The sequence below is a fragment of the Pocillopora verrucosa genome, chromosome 12 (genome assembly GCF_036669915.1).
Source record: "Pocillopora verrucosa isolate sample1 chromosome 12, ASM3666991v2, whole genome shotgun sequence".
NCBI classification, from domain to species: domain Eukaryota; kingdom Metazoa; phylum Cnidaria; class Anthozoa; order Scleractinia; family Pocilloporidae; genus Pocillopora; species Pocillopora verrucosa.
In genome coordinates this window covers 266,427-287,480 of record NC_089323.1, presented here as the reverse complement: position 1 = coordinate 287,480, position 21,054 = coordinate 266,427, and the positions used below count along the sequence as shown (strand labels likewise).

The window sequence follows — 21,054 nt, the reverse complement described above, 5'->3', positions numbered from 1 at the left end:
TCGCTGGGAGCGGTTTAGCCTAAAAATATTCAAGTGACAGAAGCTCACAAAATATTTTTCTAGTTGGCATAAAATTCGTTTAGCCCATAAAAAAACTTTATCAAACCATCACATTGGTTTTAAGAACATTATGTAGAGCTCATAACGATGTCGGCCCATTAGCAGTGAGCATCGAATCCTCATCTTGGTGAGCATCGAATCCTCATCTTGAGTCCTAAGTCTCAGCAAAATTGCTTAAAATCCATAATTTATGTTATCATTATCATTGCCTTTATCATAGAATAGGTATTAGAGTTGAGATTGGTATGAGACTTATGAACACAACCAATATCATTACTGTTATCGTTATTGCTATCATTGCAAATGTTTTTGTTATCTTTGAAGTTAACGATGGGCTGCGGTAAGAACATCTTTTGCTGGACAAACTTGTTTGGAAAAATGGATTGATTGAAAGAAATATCTGATCTAAAATGAAGAAATACATTTTTGTTATGAACATATCAAGTGCCATTTTACCAAATTTTATCATGTTATAGAACTTATTAAGCAAACACGAAAACACATCGACAAGAATGCTTAAGTTTCGAGTGAAGTAAAATCAACGAAATTTTTTGCAACAAGATTATCATTTGAAATGTTTGCTTAAGTCGCCTTTCTGTCGCGCAGTGTATCATTACCTCCTTGTTTTCGCATAAGTCACAGTTTGCCACAGACAAAATAACTATGTTTTTTCTAAAATTACTTTTCATTGAATGAGTCTCTGTGTTTTGTTTCTATAATTTATCGTCGAGGCAGAGGCTCAACCCCCGCCGATGAAAACCATCTTTTTTGGGTTCATCTGGCCAGCAAACTAGTGTTCACGGTTCTTTGTCAGAGGTAGTTTCTGTCTCTATTTAACAAAACTGATGCTGAGTGTTTTCCCAACAGCGTCACTGCGGTTTATCAAGAGTATTGTCTGTGCATTCATTCATTTGCATGAAATCATACAAATTTATTCTAAACAATTTTAAAATCCCTCTTTTAAATCAGTTCGATATAAGAATATTGTTTACTTTAAATTTCCCTTTTATTAGTTCTCTAGACTCGCCATAGGAGGCAGCCATGCACCCTCCATGGTACATTTATCTTCCAGCCATAATGACAGTTTCAGAAGGGAAAAGGGCCATTTTGGATAGGAAATTAGAAATTCGATTCTACACAAAGGGCGGGAAAGAAAAAAACCTGGTCTTTGTGATTTCAATATTATGAAATATCCCTTATAGCTCTTTATAGCTCCTTAATTCTTGCACGCCGGATGTCAGCATAATTATCCCATGCCAAAACTTTACGAGGCATGGTTATGCCAATAGGACATTTGACAAACTATTCGTTTGGGATTTCTAGACACATTTTCGGTTCATTAGAACCTCATTTCATGTTTTTCTCCTGCCCCTGCTGTGTAAACAATTGACACGCACGAAGGCCTTCCAAGTAAATTAATCTTCGTCAATAAACTAAAAAGTCGTGTTCTGGATATTTGTATAGATCAATAAATAAATAATATGACCATTAAAGATGATTGAATCTTCTTTCTATTACTTTTATCCACTCTCAACTAATTCGAAAAACTAAGTGATGTCTGAAATTTACAACAACAGGACGACATTTCTTTTAAAATCTTTAATTCTGAACAAATATAGATAATCTTGCTATATCACATCATCCAGGTTTTTATATTCTTTAAAAACGTCCTAAATTTCAGATTAGCAATTGTATGTTCATTGCGAAAAGCTAATGGTCACAAAGCTTTGGCCAGCTTGACCAAGACTGCAATTTTCGCTCTTCGACATTTCCAATAATATTCGCCCTTTAGCCTGAACACCAATTGATATATACATCCTATTTCCACTTTTTGTTGACACTTGCCTGTCTGTTCTAACAACTGACAAGCTAAATTACTTCCCCGACACCATATGCTAATGAAAGAACATTATGTCTTCTACCGCAATTCCGCACAGATGCAGTTTTTACAGTTTTTTTGTGATGAATTTTTTGGTCTTCATAAGGATATTATTCGCAAAGATAAATAATTGATGCACATCTTTACTGCGGCATTTCTGGCAAAAGATAGAACTTCTATCTTTCAAGTAAGGTAAGATAAAGAACCCTGGATAACTTAGTCTCAAATAGGATAAAGGTACCGAAATATCCTTTCATAAGAGAAAAAAAATCTAGACATAGGGTCAACCTCTAAGTTTATTCACTGTTTTTTAAAATGGCGGAAATTTTTCTTCATCCGCTCGTTTGCGATCTTATCATTTCGAGTAACTTTTTCCTTAAGTGTATTGGATATAATATCATTATTCAAAAGTATCAAGAAGTGTGATCACTGATGGAGACTTAAGAGAATTTCCAATAGAGGTTTGAGGTCAAAATTTTATCAAGAATGCTTTGAAGTTTTAGCAATTTACCGAATACACCGCCGATCGGATACGAGGAATCGTCTTAAACTTCTTTTGAACGATTTGCAGATTATAACGCTGAATGTATCACAACTGAAATGAAACCATCCTTTGTACCAACCAACGATTTCATCAACATCAGAAATATTTAGTGTAGATACTCTGAAGCCATTACTGCAAATTTGATTTTTTTCAAGACGTGAAGTGCTTTTCATAAAAACTTGACTTTCGACTGAAGCCATCGCTGTTTGCTATTTAATAATACTACTCGCTGTTAAAACAATACCTTAAGCTTACAAAAAACTGGTAATTTGTTTGAACATTCTGTTTAAATCTGAGTATGATTCTGAATCACAATGATTTGCAAAGTCTGAATTTTGTACACCAGCAAATATTAAGTTCTTTTTGCTTAGGAAGAAGCATTGAATAAGATGTTGAAATTGTTCGACCCCATCCTTTGTAGCGAGATGAATCGTGGGGTACATATACAAATTTAAGATATACATATTTCAGGTTGATGAATTGTCGACACCTTTCGTCGTGAAAAAAATTAAAATAAAAATAATTCGAGTGATAGGAAAGCTATTTCGAATTACAGATTGTACAGTGTTGCTTAGCATTAAAAATTCGTACTTGTATCTTGGTCGACAATTGAATTGAAGTTCAAAGGCATATTAAAATGTCAGAAATTTAAATTAATTTTTAAATTGCATATGTCAATAATGAAAGACAACCTTCTAAATTGGAAACTCTGCAAGGTTAAAAAAAATCTTATAATTGCCAATGACTTTGAACGATGGAAGCCAATTTTCCATGTAGTGTTGTTTACGCAGACTTGGGAACAATTGTCTCTAAAAACCAATGAGCTTTCATGTTTTATTTCATTTAAAGAACGGGATGCAAACTATTTCATGAACTGTTTTGATGCAAAGCTTTCAAACGAAAGAATGTTGAGCAAATGAAAAATAATCGAAAAAGTCTTTGATGATAATTATTTAGCCTTCCTTAAAAAAATTATCACAAATTTCGACTGCGGTAATTTCGAAACACATGTGTGTTTTGTTTTGATTCTAACTAACATGTTACATTTTCCTTGAGACGTTCCTCAAGTGCTTCGTAACGTTGTAACAACTTTGAAATTTCATCTGTGTAAGTTTTATGTACGGAAGTTTACAGAAATCTGTATGGTCACATATACTCCAAAAAATTATGACAGAAATGGAAAGAAGATGATTACGAAGCTGCTGATGATATAGAAACAGGAAGTTGATAGCTTTATGAAATTCCAGTCACTTAAGAGATTCCTTGAACTTTTTTTGCACGTTTGAAAGATTAAATGCAGCATGACAAATGAAGAGGAGAATTCTTACAATTTCTTTAACTGAGATCAGAAAATTAGGTTTTGGCAAGAAATCATAAGCCTAACATTTTCTTTAAAGTGTTCGTAGCGATTATCTAACCAGGAAAAAAGGTTATTTGATTACAGTGCCACCTTAAACTCATAGTTGTATTTCTGAACATTCGCGCACGCTTCCCCGATTTCGTTTTGGAGCCTTGCGATTTCGAGTTTTCCCTACGGTAGAGGGTAACGCATACTGGCTGAAACTGACAAAATGATCGAAAAATGGCAGCAATCGTAATCTTTTATTAATTAAGTCGGTCAAATCTCGTTTCTTTTACAACAAAAAATTCAAGCTACTTTGTATGTTAATTAGTAAAAATAATTTAAGAAGTCTGTTATACCAAAGTTTCACATCGACTCCGAAATTCAAACATTTTTGCATGTTGTTGACACAGCTATGGAATAAAAGCCGAATTTTATATTAGCTAATGTCAAGACAATGCTGAAACAATATTGTATCGTGAGCATTTTTAATCGTAAACTCAAACATGACTTTATTTTTAGTGTATCTAATACATTCGTTTTCAATTAAAGGTGAGCGCCTCTTTTGAAGTCTTTTTTCCATTGTTTTTGCAATGAGAGTATCAAGAATGCCTTATGGCCTTACTGAAAAAAATATTGGCGATCAATTTACGTAGAAACCTTTCTATTCAAATTCAAATGATCTCTGTGTGTTGCCCGTCGCCTAAGCCACCTCGCCGACACGAGAGTAATTCTTGTTTCGTGAAGTAAACTGATTGCTTTTTTTATTTCCATGGTAAGTTATTAACTTTCCTGTCCAATATCGTCGATGTTTTGTAATATCTGTTGCATCCTGTTCCAAATCGAACGATAACTGTGAGCTGACATAGTATCGATTGCGGAAAAGTGGTAAGTTTGTTTATTATGGAAGGCTTTTCGCGATGCTGCATTAAAACTCGTTCTCATCGGCTATAGTCCCTTTTTCAAAAAAAACCCTCCATGTATTTAACCATTAGATGAGGCAGAGGGTCGCTTACGATTAAGTTTCTCGAATTGAACTGTACGTGGAAATTTAATAGAAACTGTCTTCAAATTCTGCTAAGAAAGAAAAAATTCATATCAATTACTAACGTGTTTTTATCAACATCGATGGCAAAACCGGAGCCAAAATAAGAGCATACTTTATATTGTGAGTTTATAAACGACGGAAACTTAGAGTGGAAATGAAGTTTTATTCAAAACACCTCGAGCAGATTCTCTGCACTTAAAATTGCAGGCTTAAGTCTTAAGGTCTTGCAATTACATTACACGCCCCAAAATATATTACCCTCAGTAAATGTAGAAAACGCCTGTCTACAAAGCTACATGCATAAAGCGTTCATAGGCAATCATTGAGTTACTTAAATCGTTTACAGTGCAACTTTTAGGAAACGTCAGATAATTTAGTTTTTTCGTTTAATTCACCGATTTCTTTAACCAATCTATTTTTTCTTTGCTCTATGAAATATGAATCTTAACAAAGCACATAAAAAAGACTGCACACGACATGAATAAGGATAAGTGTGCTTTCCTCCGAAAAAGAATATTATAATTTGGAAACAGTTTAAAAATTTTATATGCGAAGGTCAGGGCAAACAGAAATTTACATAAAAAGGTAGCTGTTGTTTTTAAAAGCTCTTAAATGTCAAAACAATGAAAGTGTTTTCAAAATGTGTAGCACCTTTTTTTGCATAATGGCTAGATTATAAATCTAGACTCAGCGGAAAAAATATGTCTGGGCGCAGGAGCATCGTTTACAAATTTCGAAATTATAGATTGCCTTTTCTGACTGTGTGTGCCGAAAACACACGATGAAAAAATTTTTCAATGAAAACAGGCCAGACTAACCATTTAAAAGTTTTCATCAGAGCGCGGGGCATTTCGTAAAAATTGATGCCGACTTACTAGTATGAAGGCCGTTTAAAGTTTAAGATTCTGTTTATAGATTTTTCTGTTCAAAGCAGAAATAATGTTCCCTGACGTATGTCATACAGCATGACTGCCTAAATAATTCATTCCTTGATAAAGTAGTTCACTTTGGTAGGAACTGTTAAAAACTCAGTATTATCATTAACTAAAGGAAAAGTCATATCTTATTCGCATATTCATGTTGGTAACGGGTCTAAAAAATTTTTTGAAAACGTATTTTGAATACACATTTAAAAATGCCCATAAGCATGACTCTTTGTAAAGCATATCTGATATTTTGTAGATACACTACCTTAAGCGTAGGCTATTTAGGCGCCTCAAAAGCCTTCCTGAAGCCTGCATAGAGTTTGAAATTGTTTCTGTGTCGTTCCTTGAAGGTGTAACTGAGGAACTGTTGAACTAGGGAGCTGACGAACTCCACTGCGAAACAGATCTCATTCATTTAATACTGAGAAACTATCTTAAATGTCTAAAGCTGCTACAGAGCGGCTAATTGCCTTTTTTGGTTATCACTTTGAAGGTTCCAACTAGTCTCTGTCGTTTCGAAAACGGAAAACTGTTGGGCCGTGAGCGGTCTGGGTAGGAGTGTAAAATTTAATAAGCAGCATGATAACTTTTCTATTTTCAAATCTCTAACACATAAAAGGATGTTTGAATCGAGTGTTTTGATAGGATAAAGTAGTTTTAACTGTTCTTTAAAAAATTTAATAATCCTATTTCTAGGTGAGCTGTTTAGTTCTTGCAATACCATTTATCAAATGTAATAGAATATGTACATAAACTTTCAATCGGCACGACCACAAATTTGGAACAAGTTAAATACTTGTGTGATCACTGAAATTTTATTCTTTTCGAGGGAAAGCAAATTGATTTGAGCTATTATAGAGTTACTTTAACAAACAATTGAATGCCAACCGAAAGGAGATTCAAAGAAAATTAACAACACGCAATCAACATTCTACAAGCGAAAACATGAAATAACTACTCAGTAGTTTCAAGTATACTATTTTAATTGAAGAAAGTGTTTTTCACGAAGGAAAGTACCCGACTCAAATGTAATAAGATATATCTCATAAGAAATTGAAAGGACTGACACATGGACAAGTGTTCAAGAGCTTGATTTTGACTCCTTATTCTTGAAGAAAGTCATGATGTTTATCTTCGTTCAAATCCTTGAAGTTTTTCGAAGAAATGTACTCACGAACCATCCATGTTTAAAAGTTATTCTGCGACTTTGAAATAGGAAGTTTCCAACACATTTCAAAATATTAATGGCCAATCGGTTGTTTTTTTCAGGCACGAATTTGCTGATAAGAACTATTGTTGTCAATTTGACGCTTACCGAAGTCTTCAAAGTAAACAACGTCACTTAAGGGTTTGGTTACTTAAGGTAGCCAATAAAATTTTAGCAAAGGAAGATAAACCAGTGGCTCAAAGAAATTGATATGTTTTAATCATCTGACGTCATCTATTTCCTGTTGGATACGTTAACGAGATCACGCGTGATCACGTTTCGTTTACACTTTTATGAAAATTAAAAACAACAAACAGACACAGTTTGAGTCGTTTGTCTAAAACACAGATGACAAACAAAGCATCTTTATTCTACATTTAAATCAATGATGTGTCTTGAGGAATTATTACTTTATGCACGGAATACTTTTAAATTTGCCTCAAGGGAAACTGGCGAAACTGTAAGTGACTGTTTTTTGGTTGAATTTTCACCTCGATCGGGAAAAAGTGAGGATTTATATTTTTCTAAAAAAAAAGGCAGAATTCGCTTTTTGTTGTTGTTTTTTTATGTTTATTGAGCTTGAGGGCTACAACTTGCATCTCAGCAGGGGTTCACCATTCTACACATTTTATACGATAAAATATGAGAATATAATATAATATATGATATCAGAGTTAGATGAGCAGATATCAGCCTGATCCGCTACAAAGCTAAGAAAAATCCCGTAATACGTGATCATGTGTGGAGCATTCAATTATATTGTCATTCTCTCTACGCCACTATATTCATTAGGTAAACACAGCCTTCTTTTGAACAAGCTGCCTGCTCGTCCCTTATGGCAGCAAAGCGAATGCGCCGGTTCAAACTTGAATTCATAAAACTGTGAATTTTTTTTAATCTAAATAGAGAGTCATTTTGTTTTCTTTTTTGTTTTTGTTTTGTCTTATTACCTGAAAGCTAAAGTGAGTTTTGCAATTACATAATTGTATAAACTCTAAAAATTATCATTGTCATTTGTCGCGGTTCTAAAGCTGTAGTGTGGGCCTAATATGGTTTTACATTTCCCACTGTATGACAGTTTGGACCTCAAATTGTCCGTAAATGTTCTTGAAACTTAATGAGGTTTTTTAATTATCGAAATGGTGCATGTACAGGAGATGTACTTTTAGCTGTCCCATAATTAGGGGAGAATTTTTAATGCACTGTCAAACTTTTCATCTTCGTGGCTTTGTGTCTAAAGTTCCTTGCCAACGCAATTTGCGCCAATTTAAGCAGTTTTATAAAGGGATGAATATATCTAATTAATTTTTCTTCGCATTTTAGGTAAATAAACCGAGAAAATGTGTCAGTGCATAGAAAGGTCTTTTTGCTACATTACATTCAAGCTAAAAGCGAGTAAAAATAAAATTTATGCGTTGAAAGCACGGGTAGCTATTACAAGTTTTTAGTTCAATAGTTTTAGTACTTTTGGTCAGGTGTACGCCTTAATTAACGTGGTTGAGAAATTCATTGTTGCCTTTTATGCAGTGCTAAAGCCGAAGGGATTTTCGTTCATTGAGATATTTAGTTTACAGACGTCTTCACGCCCTCCGAGAAATGTCCACAGAATTTGTTTTTCTAACAGCTATCGGGCTTCGCGTTGTAAGCAGTGGCAGATAAAGGATAGAACGACCAACATCGAGCGAATTACGTTTTGAAAGGAAATTTTCAAAACGCACCGCAAGGTTAAGAAGGTATCGTAAAAGTGTCAGCGACTAGAATTTGTCTTATTGTTGCGGAACTTATTTACTGTGTTTGAAGGTTCTAGGTACTAAACTCGGCTGGCCTTCGCGTCTCTATTTTATCTTCGCTAATAGCACGAACAGTCGGAGATTTCAACTGGTTTTGATTCTATAGTAGCAATTTGTAAACAATCCATTGTCTAAACACCATTTCTTCGACCCAATATTTGCCTGGCTGTGAACTCATTTGAAATGTTGCGTTTAGCAGAAAAAGGTACAATTGAGATGATCAAAATACCCCGTCGTTGTTTGACCTTTTTGTTAGGCTATGGCAAAAAGATTTCTGGAAGTTGCTTGATAAATTCATAACTTCCTCCCCAAATCTCTCATCGCTAATGAAATTATCAACGTGAGGATCTGCTTTGGTGCTTTGCTAATATCACCTGCCCGTGTGCTTGTGCAAATAGAACCGCCATGAAAGTGATGTTTTTAATCTGTTCTCCTACAGGGTGTTAGCTCGAAAAAGGCATCTCGACTCTAGTATTCGACTGATTTAACTCAAGGACTCGGAAAATCATCTTCGCAACTGATTAACTACAAAATATCTTTGATTTATGAAATAAATCCGTTGTTTAATTGAGCCACTTCATCAACATCGCTAGAAACCGCGAACTGTTAAACGTAGCAGTATTTCAAGATGGATTTTGGAGGAGGCTCGCAGTTTGACGGGTCCGACAGATCCCGAATTTTCATCAACGTCGGAGGATTTCGACACGAGACTCATGTCTCTACACTCAAGAATATTCCTGATACCAGACTTTACTGGATAGCGGAGAATCATGATACGGAAAGCTCTGGAAAACGAGAATATTTTTATGATCGCCATCCGGGTGCATTTACGCAAATTTTGAATTACTATCGTACCGGCAAACTACATTATCCAACAGATATGTGCGGACCCATGTTCGAAGAAGAACTTTGTTTTTGGGGAATTGACGAAAAACAAATGGAACCTTGTTGCTGGACCACATATACAAAGCATCGAGAAGCCGAAGAAAATTTGAAAGCCTTTGTTGGCCCCGACTTCGAGCACCTGAAAAGTAATGACCTTGAGAGATCCTCTTCTGACATATCTGGCATCGATGAGAAGAAAGATAACTTTTGGAAAAGAATACAGCCTAAAATTTGGAATATTTTGGATGAACCTCATTCATCTAAGCTGGCAAAGGTATGAAATAATTATTTTAAAAGATTTTCAGTGTGTTAGCAGTTTATTTCTTTAATGACCTGTTGTTACGGAGCGGCGACTTTGCGGTAAAATAAAATTGACTTAGTAGTTTTGATAAAACCTTACAGACTTTTCGGAAATGAAAACATGTAATTCATGATAAATTCAATTGAAACCATCACTCGGGTTTGAATTTGTCTGTCAAGATACAGCCTTCGTGTTGTAAAAACTACAGCGAGACAGGTTGCCTCATTTAATAGCTGTTGCACATTATTTTGGGGAAAGGTCAACATCGGTTCTCTAGAATCGTTACACAATTTATTTTTTTTTGAGTTGTACTCATTTCTTGCCCGATATTTTCTAATTTCAAGGCTACTTTTGTTTTAAAAGTGACCCCAGAGGAACAAAGTTTGTTAACGAGATTACAAAACATACACAGCCATTGGCGATGTTGTTTTGAAACTTTTAGCTTTTTATTATTTATGCATAAACTGCTAGCGACGAGCAAGATTATTAATTGTCTTTTCCTGACCAGTCAATCTGGCTTGAGGCATCAAAAATTTTTCTTTCTTCTTCGTTTTTGCTTCTTCTAAAAATTCATGACCATAAGTGATAGAAACGTTTCCGTGTAGCAATATTTGCGTAATTTACAGCAGAGCAAAGAAAGGAAATCGACTGGCACTTAAGCGCGCGAAAAGCCACTTTCACTGTGGAAATGAATAAATATTTTTTTTACACTTTAGGATTATAAAGCAAAGGAGAGAAAATTAAAGAAATATTTTCTTTCAAGCAAACGATATCCGCATTCCAAAAGCTTACGTTTTATATTGTCAGAAAAAACTGCTCAAGAAATATAATAACAACCTATGTTTTGTACTCGTAAGATAGCATAAAGAGAGAGAAACGGCCTAAAATCAACTGTCTCAACAACAACCAAAAAAAGCGCTCGGACAAATCATAAAAAATAAACTCTACCAAACCCCTATCGATCGTCCGAATATATGTTTACGCATCTACTTTTCTTTGTTGTTAGATTCAGGACAATATATTTTAAAGAGGGGAACTTCGCGAAACACCCTAACTTCAGGTTACATTTCGCACTAACTAACAAGCAGTAATTAATTCATGATTTGGAGAAATTATTTCAACCAATAAGAACACGATGACTGACAGGTGTTTATGACGTCACCTGAAATAATCATGGTTATTAATTGCATTATGCTAGTTTTCTTTTACTGTTGACACATTGCTTAGCGATCTTTTGTCCTTCCTTTTAAGAAAGCGTAAATTCAGTGTTCTTAGGGAAGGAAATTATGCTGTTTCTTCTTAAATTTTTGTTTGTTTAATTTTGATTGATATTCTGATAACCATGGTTTCAAGGGAAAACGGCAGCGAACAAAAATACAGAAACATTTCATATTCCGAAAACGCATATTTAGAATTCGATTCAGTGCCTTTCTTGTATTTTACTCAGATCTAGAATTTCGAGTTTCCTCTAAGTAACATAAAGAGAAACCTCGCAAATAAAACAAATTTCAAAGAAAGTACCAAAAATTTCTGCTTTTACAGCCATTGTTTTCTTTTTAAATTTTCTGTGTTCCCCTATCGATTTTTCTGATGATTCTTTACTACCCACAAATAGACAAAAACTGCAAAGACAGAGTAGATTCATGCAAAGAAGAGTTTAGTACCTAAAACCCACTTTGAAGGAAGAATTCTGTAGTGTAAGCTATAAAAATTGAATTATATACTTATGATGTCACTACTAGGGTAACTCTATTGCGCATGCTTGCTGTAAACGCGTGGGAGTACAGGTGCTCAGCATGCTTCTCGTAACATGATATTATAAATGTCGCATGTCGTCTGTTTTGCTGCATTATGCGTCAGTAAAAACATCCCTTGTTCCACGTTTCCTTCTGAAAATCTACTTCTTTCTGTACCGCAAAGATACAACATTTTGAGTTCGAAATATTCCACAATTTCAATGGAACAGTCGCCACATTCTGCAATATAACGTTTCCCAATTTTTGAGTTGGGAGTTTCCTGTTTTTTGTGCAAAAAAATTACTTCATTTTTTTTTATATAAAAATCACCACGTTTCACTTTGAAAATTTACCACATTTAGCGTCGAAATTTTGTTATATTTTTGCTTCGAAGTTATAAAAAATTTTGTGCTAAAATTCTTGTGCAATTGAGGTTGAAAATTTACGACATTATGATGAAAAATTACTGCATTTTGTCTCAGAGAGTGAATTATACTTTTTTCTGCATCAAATGGTACGGAGATAAACATAATCATCTGCGGCGCAGCACATGTTGCTCATTTTATCTTTAAATGAATCGCTGCTCTAGTGCGATAATTCTAATAGGATCAACAATGCAACAAATATTGTAATATGATGGCAAATATTCAATTTTCATGTCCATTTTTACCACTTTCTTTCAACAGATCGTCTCATATCTCTCCTGCTTCTTCATCAGTTTGTCAATTGCTGCATTCTGTGTCTCCACATTACCAGGAATTCGATTAGACGATGAGATCTTAGGCAGACGTGATGGATTGTCTGTTCTCGAAATTGTCTGCAGCAGTTTTTTTACTTTAGAGTTTCTAATGAGAGTCATATTTTGCCCCTCCAAGCTTTTTTTCTTCAAGAGACCTATGAATTGGATTGATCTGATATCGATTTTGCCATTTTATGTCTCGTTTCTGACGGAGGACGAAAAAGTGAAAATGTTCTTGGTCATTCGAGTAATGCGACTATTCAGGTATGTCAATAACCTTGTACCCTTTAGCAGAGACAACCTATAATATCATTGCCTTATTAATAAACTTCTTAAGATACGGGTGATGTGATTTGACCTGTTTAATTGCAGATTTGTAAAGCTGTCTTATGGTCTCCAAATTATGATCCACACTTTGAAGGCCAGTTCCCACGAACTAGTTCTTCTTCTTCTCATGCTCTTGATCCCAGTGGTCATGTTCTCCAGCATCGTGTACTATATTGAAATCATACTGGACAAAAAGTCACACTTTAACTCAGTTCCACAGTCCTTTTGGTGGTGCCTTATTACCATGACAACTGTGGGATATGGTGATCTCACCCCGCAAACCTGGCCGGGCAAAATCATCGGAGGCGCCTGCGCAGTTTGTGGTGTGTTGATCGTTGCTCTGCCGATTTCGGTCATCGGTAGTAACTTCAACTTGTACTACGCGCATGCGCAAGCGAGGCTCAAGCTTCCAGTCAAGCAGCATCGACTTGTCCTTGGGGGCGTCCCGGGTCTACTGACAAAGCATCAGGAACTGAGCTCGCGGAGAAAGAAGAAGTCTTGTGCTTTACCGAACCACGTGGATGTGGAAATGAGCTGTATGACAGAGCGAACATCGCTCAGATCCTCGATGCCCCACAGCCCACTCCTAGAGCTGCGCAGAGCCACAGCTAGAACTATACATGAGTCAGATGTAGATCTTCTGACAGCAGATGAAGACGAAAGAAGTGTATCATCTCCATTACTGAAACCAAGTCCCCAACTGCACCCGAGAGGTAAGGACAAAATAATGATTATGTAAATACCGTGTCAGTCAGCTGACAGTCGGGTGGGGTTGGTAGGTCAGTCAGTTGACGGCAAGCTGGGGTTAGTTGGTCAGTCAGTTGACAGTCAGGTGGGGTTGGTTGGTCAGTCAGCTGACGGTCAGTTGGGGGTGGTTGATCAGTCAGTTGGCGGTCAGCTAGTGTTGGTAGGTCAGTCAGCGGTCGGTCAGTTGTGGTTGGTAGGTCGTCAGTTGTCAGTCAGCTGAGGTTGATAGGTCGATCAGTTGTCGGTCAGTTGTGTTTGGTCGGTCAGTCACGTCAAACAGTCACTCGGTGTGTCACTGAATCCCCTATAAATCTTTTGGTCGATCCGTTCCTCGGTCCGTCTGTCAATTATTAGAGGTTAATGTCTTAGCTTCAGCATTATTTCTTTGTTTTCTAATCCAGGGTTTGGAGACAATAACAAAGCAGTAAATTTCCAAGGTCTTCCTAGAAGGCGACCTCGCCGAACATCCGGGACACTTATGCCACGAAAAGTGAGCACTGTCCCGGATGAAGAGAGCAGAGATATGCAGAAGCAAGATGAGACATCCGAAAAACTGTCACGTGCTGAGAGGAGTGCTGCGCATGGTGGGTGTAGTAATGATAGTCAAGTACCAGAAAACATTCAACTGACACCATTAGAGGTGGAACAAACTCAGGAATCCTCCCCACATCCCAATACCGAGAGCTCGGGATATTCCCCCACTCACCTTAGCAGCGACGAACAAATAAACAGTAGAATACAGAGGGAATTCGATCCATTGGTTCCAGTGATAGGTTCTGGAGAAGACAATATTCGAGCAAAGTGGTTTTTAGAGGGAAGCAATTTTGGGAAACCACGACAAGATGATTCAAGAGGCCAGATCATCGCAAACGGGGATGTTAAATCTTCATTTATTAAAAGGCCTTCCGTGGACTCTGGCAATAGATCTTCGCAAGAGTCAAATAGCAATTACTTATCCTCTGTGGAAACTCCACTTAAAAAACGAAAATCTCTATCAGATTCTCTTCTCTGCGCAATGCCACAAGATGATAGAGACTCTTATAATGGAACCTCAAAGGAAGATAATGAAAATGAACTAAAATCTGACCCTTTTAGTGCTGATCGTAAGCAGATTTTTTCCAAGCAGAATGGGTCACCTTTCTCAGGGAAAAAGGCAATTTTTAGTAATGGACCCTGTCTTAAACATTTAGATGAAGATATGACTGCCCACCGAAATAGAACAACAACTCATCCGTGTTATGAGTCACCGGAGCTGCCAAAGAAAAGACGGAATGCAGCTTGTACCGTGGCAATTTTGTCTGCAAGTGATAGAAGTAGTGAAGACTTTCTAGAAACGAAGATTTAAAATATAAAAAGGGAAATACTAACGCGTGCTCATGAAAAATCATAATTTTTGGATTCTCAAGAAAAATTTCGAAGCAACCGTATCATAAGTCCAGTTGGAAGTGTTGCAGAATTCATCATGTCAAAGAAACTATGTATCTGTAATTACAACTTAGGTTTAGAAAGTTTTCACAGTTTAGACAAATGTGCCTCGGACTCAAAATTTTTCTTGACCATTTTAGTAAAATAATGACATTACAATGTTACTTAAGAGGTGAACAAAAGTTGAGATCGAATCCGTGATAAAGGAAGCTTCCTCTATTTTTTTCAATTTTTCCTAAGCCTTTTCCTTGGATAATCCCTGTTAAGGAAGTTGTATATCACTTATATTTTCTATGATCCCCTTCCCCCAATCAAGACTCTAAAGATAACTAGTGATGTTTCTCGAATCTTTTTCACGTTGATACCCTAGTGGGTTCTGTATTGGCCACTGCTGTTTCTCAAATCTCGTTGACGTGGATACTCAGATGGATTCTATTCGTTAGTCAGCAAAGCATCCAGCTAACAAACGAGATAGTTTCAATCCTACACAAGAGAGGCCAGATCCTGGAGCCTTCAAATAACTTAACAAGTAATAATACCACACGTGGTGATGTTGATGTGCTGCGATTAAGACAGCTTGTAAACACTTAGACATTTATTAAGTGACATTGTAGTACTGCTCCATATTGGTTGATGAGTCTAATACAGTAAGAAACAAGTGCCTCAGTCTTTTCACCAGGGGGGCAATTAATTATTTTTGACAATACAGTTTTAACAATTCAAACAGTATCGCTTGCAAAAAGGTACGTTTATAAAGTTTTCTCTATTGTAAATTTAAGTGGGCTCTGACACTCATCAAAATCGAATCTCAAAAGGCATCACTCTCATTCGAGCTTAAGACTCTTCGCCACTGAGCTCATTTCAAAGTAACTATAGATATGGGAAAACGAGGGGTGTTTTTTTGGACTAAAACATTTCTGAGGAAACTTGGTCAAAGATGAAAATAATTAATGATCATAACACTTTAACTGATGGATTCATGAAGTTGTAATCAATCACGTTTTTCATCAAATTATAAGAAGAAGTAGAATTTCATTATTAAAGCATCAGTGCTGTAGATTTGATTTTAAAGAGTTTGAAAATGCACGAGGTCGACCCTAATGTAAAATGTTTTCAATAACTCTAACTTTGTGTGCGACATCAGTTGCCGCATTAATAAAATATTCATCAAGTTGACCTCCCATTTTCTTTTCAGTTCGCTAAAAAGGCCAAATCCTTCAGCAATCAATCGTTATCTATCACCTGAGGGGGAGAGGGGAGAGGATTTTAAGAGGAGAACAGTCGTTGCTAACAGAGTATAAACGGGGAGCTATTTACTGCTCAGACGTCACTCATTTTTCTTAACATTTCTTCCTGCGTTCGTTTCAGTTTTAACTGATGCCCCATATTTCCATTTTCGGAGATATAGGTCCTCTTACAATTATCTCAAATAGAATACCGAGCGAGGATCCATTACGATCAGATCTGCCCAATTCCGGACGGCTTCATCATACATGGATGCATTTGCCCGATTTTGGACGGTACAGTCTGATTTCAGACCCTTTTTAACAATTTTAAAGCTTTCGTCCGATTTCGGACGCTTCTGTCTGATTTCGGACGCTTCCGTCCAATTTCGGAGGGCCTCGCCTGTTTTAGAGTTCCGACTGATTTTAGAGGCGTCTTTGCAATTTCGGATTTTTCCGTCCAATTTCGGATTTTTCCGTCCGATTTCTGATGCTCCGTCTTTCAAATTCGGAACTCGCCAAAATAGAAAATTATCTCCTTGAAAAAATTACACGGTCCGATAGGTAAGGACAAAATATGTCTAATAATTCAATTTATATTAAATGTTAATGGGATGATCCTCGAGGTTGTAAATGTCAAAATTATTGAGACATTTTTGCGGATGAGTTTGTGTTTTTCTTTTTATCCCGTCATGTAATATTCATTTATTCAGTGTTCATGAATATTTTATAATTTTACTGTATTTGTGAAGGACACGGCTTCTTCGCTTGTTAATCGCACGACAATTTGGAATCAAAAACTTCCTGCGCTACAGGGATGGCTAATACGAAACGGATTCTTGTACCGATCGACGAAAAGGAACATTGTGTCAGAGCTTTTGACTGTAAGTATATCTTGCACGAGCAAAATATTTTGCGCGATCCCGTTATTTTGGATGATAGAACTTATTGATGTCCGATTTGCACGCAAGACGCCCCTTACATTGTCTCTATTTTCTTATATGCACGCAAATCAACCGCCAGCAAAATGAACGCTCCTTTGTTTGCGTGAATAAATTGACGCAACAATGAAAATCCAGCATAAAGCTTGATCTCTTCAACAGTGTTTACTCCGGTTTGAGACCGTAAAAAAAAAAATGCTCACGCCAAATAAATTGTTGAAAAGTAATTTCCATGAACTTTCCAAATTTCAGCCGTATTTTAAACAGTTGATCTAATTTAAAAAAGTATAAGGGGTAGCAATAATTTTGTGGATAAGAACGACAGTCTGCCAAGTCTACCTTTCTAATGCAAAATGAAATGCAAAATGTTCTCTCTGCGCTTGCAAAATTCGCCTCGTTCAATCAAAAGGCTAACGTCTAGTGATCTGTGCAAAATACGAAGTTTCCGAGTCTTCGCAAAATTCGAAAACTTTTCGATTTTTTATTCTGACACATCTTTCAGAAAAAGCTGACAGTTTTTCTCGTGATCTCCCGCTAATTCATATTATTAGCTTGTTTTCAAATAATATTTGACTGACGAATGCGGTTTGACTTGAGTAACTTCCTGAGCAAAAGGAAAACCCACAAGTAGAGTAAAATTCATCACTTGCTGTCATAACTATAAAATTTTTGCAATTTTTAAAAAGAAAAGAAAACACAACAAGCGAGAAATACGATGTTCATCCTGAGCGAAAAAACTCATTTTAATTGGCGTCATCTGGAAACCTGAATTTTAATATTTACGCTTTGTTTCTCTTGGAGAATACAAACGAATTTCTCTTGTCCATATTTGAAGCTGCCCACCAAATTGACGTGCATAAAACTAGATTTATGTACAAGTCAAGGTTTTAAAAAAAAGTTTATTGGGATTTTAGCACATAATCGAGCTCAAAATCTTCTTCCGACATGAGATGAAGGGTCCTAAAGAAATGAAAAGGTTTTATCTCTAGCTCTCAATGAAGAGCTCATTGTCTCTCACACACTTATTCAATTTTGACAGACTTTTTTTGACAACTTAGTTCGCTATACTAAACAAGCGAAAGCATAGAACTAAGACTTCAGTAGTAACACACTCAAAAAAGCCGACGAGAAAATTTTATTCGTCGCAATTTAATTTCAGACGATTTTAAGAATCAGAATCAGCTATTAACCGCATTTTAAAATTATCTTTCGATCTAGGCGAGAAATTTATCTCGTTTGCCTTTCCCGTCGTGAAAATAGTGATAAATGTCAAGCGTTTTCTCTTCAACCCGCGGTATGACATAATGGCAGATTGCAGCTGCTCAACTAGCAGAATACTGTCAAGCGTTTTCAATGGATGGTAAACATCCATTTGATACTAAACAAACATGTTGTTATCCTGTCAGCTCACTTATTTGAGGTAACTGTTGGTCGAAATTTACCGTTTTATTAGGTTGACATACCTGAGTCGGTCTATTCGCAATCTAATTAACTCCGGAGTTAAACAGTGTTCACATAGAAACTACAGATAACCAAAAATTGAAACGCCTTGACAACGGGTATGGAGCGGGGAGGAGGGGCTAAGGGAAGGTGAAGGGGGGAGGGAGTAGGGAATAAATGACCCGCTGCTGCTCTTCTCTACTCGTAGTCTTCTCGTTCGCTTACTCTAACATTCATGAGGTACGGTCGAAAATCGCTAAAGTTCTTGTTTTACATTGTTCCTCTCTCCATCAGGGTACGTAGACAATTATGGACAAGAAAAACAGGAAATTATCTTACTTCATGTTTACAGCTCACTTGATCATGTCAAACAATACTCCAAGGATGATTCACAAGGTAAGTTGTGTGACTTGTCACGCTGCAGTCGGTGGGTATTTAGTCATTAAGTGACCATATCAAAGTAATAATAATAATAACAATGATATTTATTATTTGTAACGTGCATTTTACATGCGCATATGATCAAATACGCGAAAAAATATGTCATTTGCATTTTTTCACATCAGATGCCTCGGAACTTCAAGTTGATGAAATGAAGAACATTTTGAGGGCAGCAAATGCGCAAGCCTCAGGCATGCTAGAGGGGTTTGAACAGAAATGTAAACATCTTCAGGTCAGTCAAAACTCTAGTTCCTAAAGAAGGAAAAATGGACCCCACGCTAAAGATTAAGACCCTCCGCCAAAAAAACAATCCGCGTGTGCTGATGCTTGTTTTGTGTGCTTCCCCACTACCGTTCGCTCTTATGCTAGTACCTAGGTAACCAAGCTTTATAAACTTGACCCAACTGTAAAGCCTTCGCAAGATTAAAACGCAATTTAAAAGCAACCGTTTGTTCATTTCAGATACCATTCAAAACCAGAATTGAACTCGGATCACCGGGAGACGCCATTTGTAAAGTGGCTAAAGACGAAAACGTCACCTGCATTGTACTTGGAAATCGGGGACTCGGTGCTTTCCGAAGGACCATATTAGGAAGTGTCAGTGATCACGTGGTTCATCATTCACGGGTTCCGGTTTTACTTGTCCCCCCAAAAACACATTTCTGAGGATGAAACTTGTTCTCAGATCCTTCTCGAGCGATTGAAATCTAGCTTGAGAGGTCTGGTACCGAGATTGTAAAAAACTTTGTTCGTTAATTGAACTCATTGTGCAGATGTAGAAAGGCTATTGAAAAGATATATTTCTGAAAAATAATGGCTTATTAGGAAAGGAAAAAATAAACTTTAGGGGTGGATAATCACGAACCCGAGAGGATTAATATTAAGTAACATTCAATTTTAAACATGAAAAACTCAGGCTTAAAAAATTCCGGAAATGCCTACTCTAAGTTAGTTTGTCTATCACCTCTCCGAAAGAGTGCGATCTTAATTTTGTAACAACTTATTGAGGATATTAAATTAGTACTCTACGGCAACTGAATGTTCGTTAATCGTCAAAAAAAAACTGAAAGAGTTTTAACGAGGATTTTTTTGCTGTCTTATTATCTAACAACGAATCCGAAGAGAGATTATCGTTTTAATCCTTTATCTTCTATGAGTGACCAAGAGAGAATTTCTCCTTACGATATCAATACAATATAAAGCATAGAAGTGATGAGAATAAAGTAGAATATCAATTAGGGATTATTAGTTGATCCAATACCAAAATCTCCAAAATTATAAGAATTGTATTTCAGACAGTAAGGAGAATTACTATTGAGATCTTAGAATTTTAGGGGTTAATCTATAGAGGTAATTGTTGGTAATTTGTGGGTAACTAAGTTTCTTTACGTCCCATGTAATCCAAAAATGGGTTAAAAAAACTTGTCTCGTTCACTCGCTGCCCTTCATGTTTTGCTACATATCCTTTATCGATTCAGGATTCTCAGACTCCTCATTAGCGTAGTTCCTCTAAGACAATACAGCCTATTTCAAAGTTGAACTCTGAAAATGTTTAATACTTTTATGTTGTCGTGAATAACCTTATAAACATTGTTATCTAAACTTTCTTCGCATACTAAGTTGTTGTTTCGTTCAACTTTCGATTTACCCCTTAAGACATAAACACTACCTCTTGGGAAGCCGATGTTTTGTCTCGTCACGAAACATTCCGTTGCGTGACGAACGTATTACATGACATGACCAGACAACGGCTGTTATTGAATCGCCTTAAATCGGTTCCGTTGCTGTTTCGTTCTCTTTCCTTTGGTAATAACGGGTTCTCCCGGGAAGCCCTTTTCGTATAACCTCTTGGAAAAAAATGATTGGTAAGAATTCAAATAAAACTTACATCAGGGTACACTCTCCCGCCAAAAAGCGATTTTCATCCTATGAATTTACAAAAATTTAAATATTTGACTTTCCTTTAAAATAGTGCTTCGTATAATAGCAACGTAGTGTGCCGTGGTTGTTTGAATTGGAACCATTGAACTTATCTTGAAAATCACTAATTTCA

General features: G+C 36.4%; 2 protein-coding genes across 7 annotated transcripts; both read left to right on the top strand.

Annotated features, from left to right (window-relative positions):
* Positions 1-2,051: 2,051 nt before the first annotated feature.
* LOC131778036 (potassium voltage-gated channel subfamily C member 4) lies at positions 2,052-16,050 on the top strand. Of its 6 annotated transcripts, none has more exons than XM_066159184.1 (5): positions 2,052-2,131; positions 9,236-9,955; positions 12,405-12,721; positions 12,830-13,497; positions 13,933-16,050. In XM_066159184.1, exons 2-5 carry the CDS (start codon positions 9,425-9,427, stop codon positions 14,874-14,876), a joined length of 2,460 nt encoding a protein of 819 aa, XP_066015281.1. In that variant the 5' UTR covers positions 2,052-2,131; positions 9,236-9,424; the 3' UTR covers positions 14,877-16,050. The 6 variants fall into 6 exon arrangements, with proteins under 6 accessions (XP_066015281.1, XP_058950402.2, XP_066015283.1 ...); XM_059094419.2 differs by lacking the exon at positions 2,052-2,131 and adding an exon at positions 2,361-2,400; XM_066159186.1 differs by lacking the exon at positions 2,052-2,131 and adding an exon at positions 4,538-4,600.
* An 875-nt stretch (positions 16,051-16,925) lies between these two features.
* LOC131778062 (universal stress protein Slr1101-like) lies at positions 16,926-20,564 on the top strand. Its single transcript, XM_059094455.2, has 4 exons — positions 16,926-17,063; positions 18,855-18,956; positions 19,127-19,233; positions 19,464-20,564. Exons 1-4 carry the CDS (start codon positions 16,997-16,999, stop codon positions 19,665-19,667), a joined length of 480 nt encoding a protein of 159 aa, XP_058950438.1. The 5' UTR covers positions 16,926-16,996; the 3' UTR covers positions 19,668-20,564.
* The last annotated feature ends 490 nt before the right edge of the window (positions 20,565-21,054 follow it).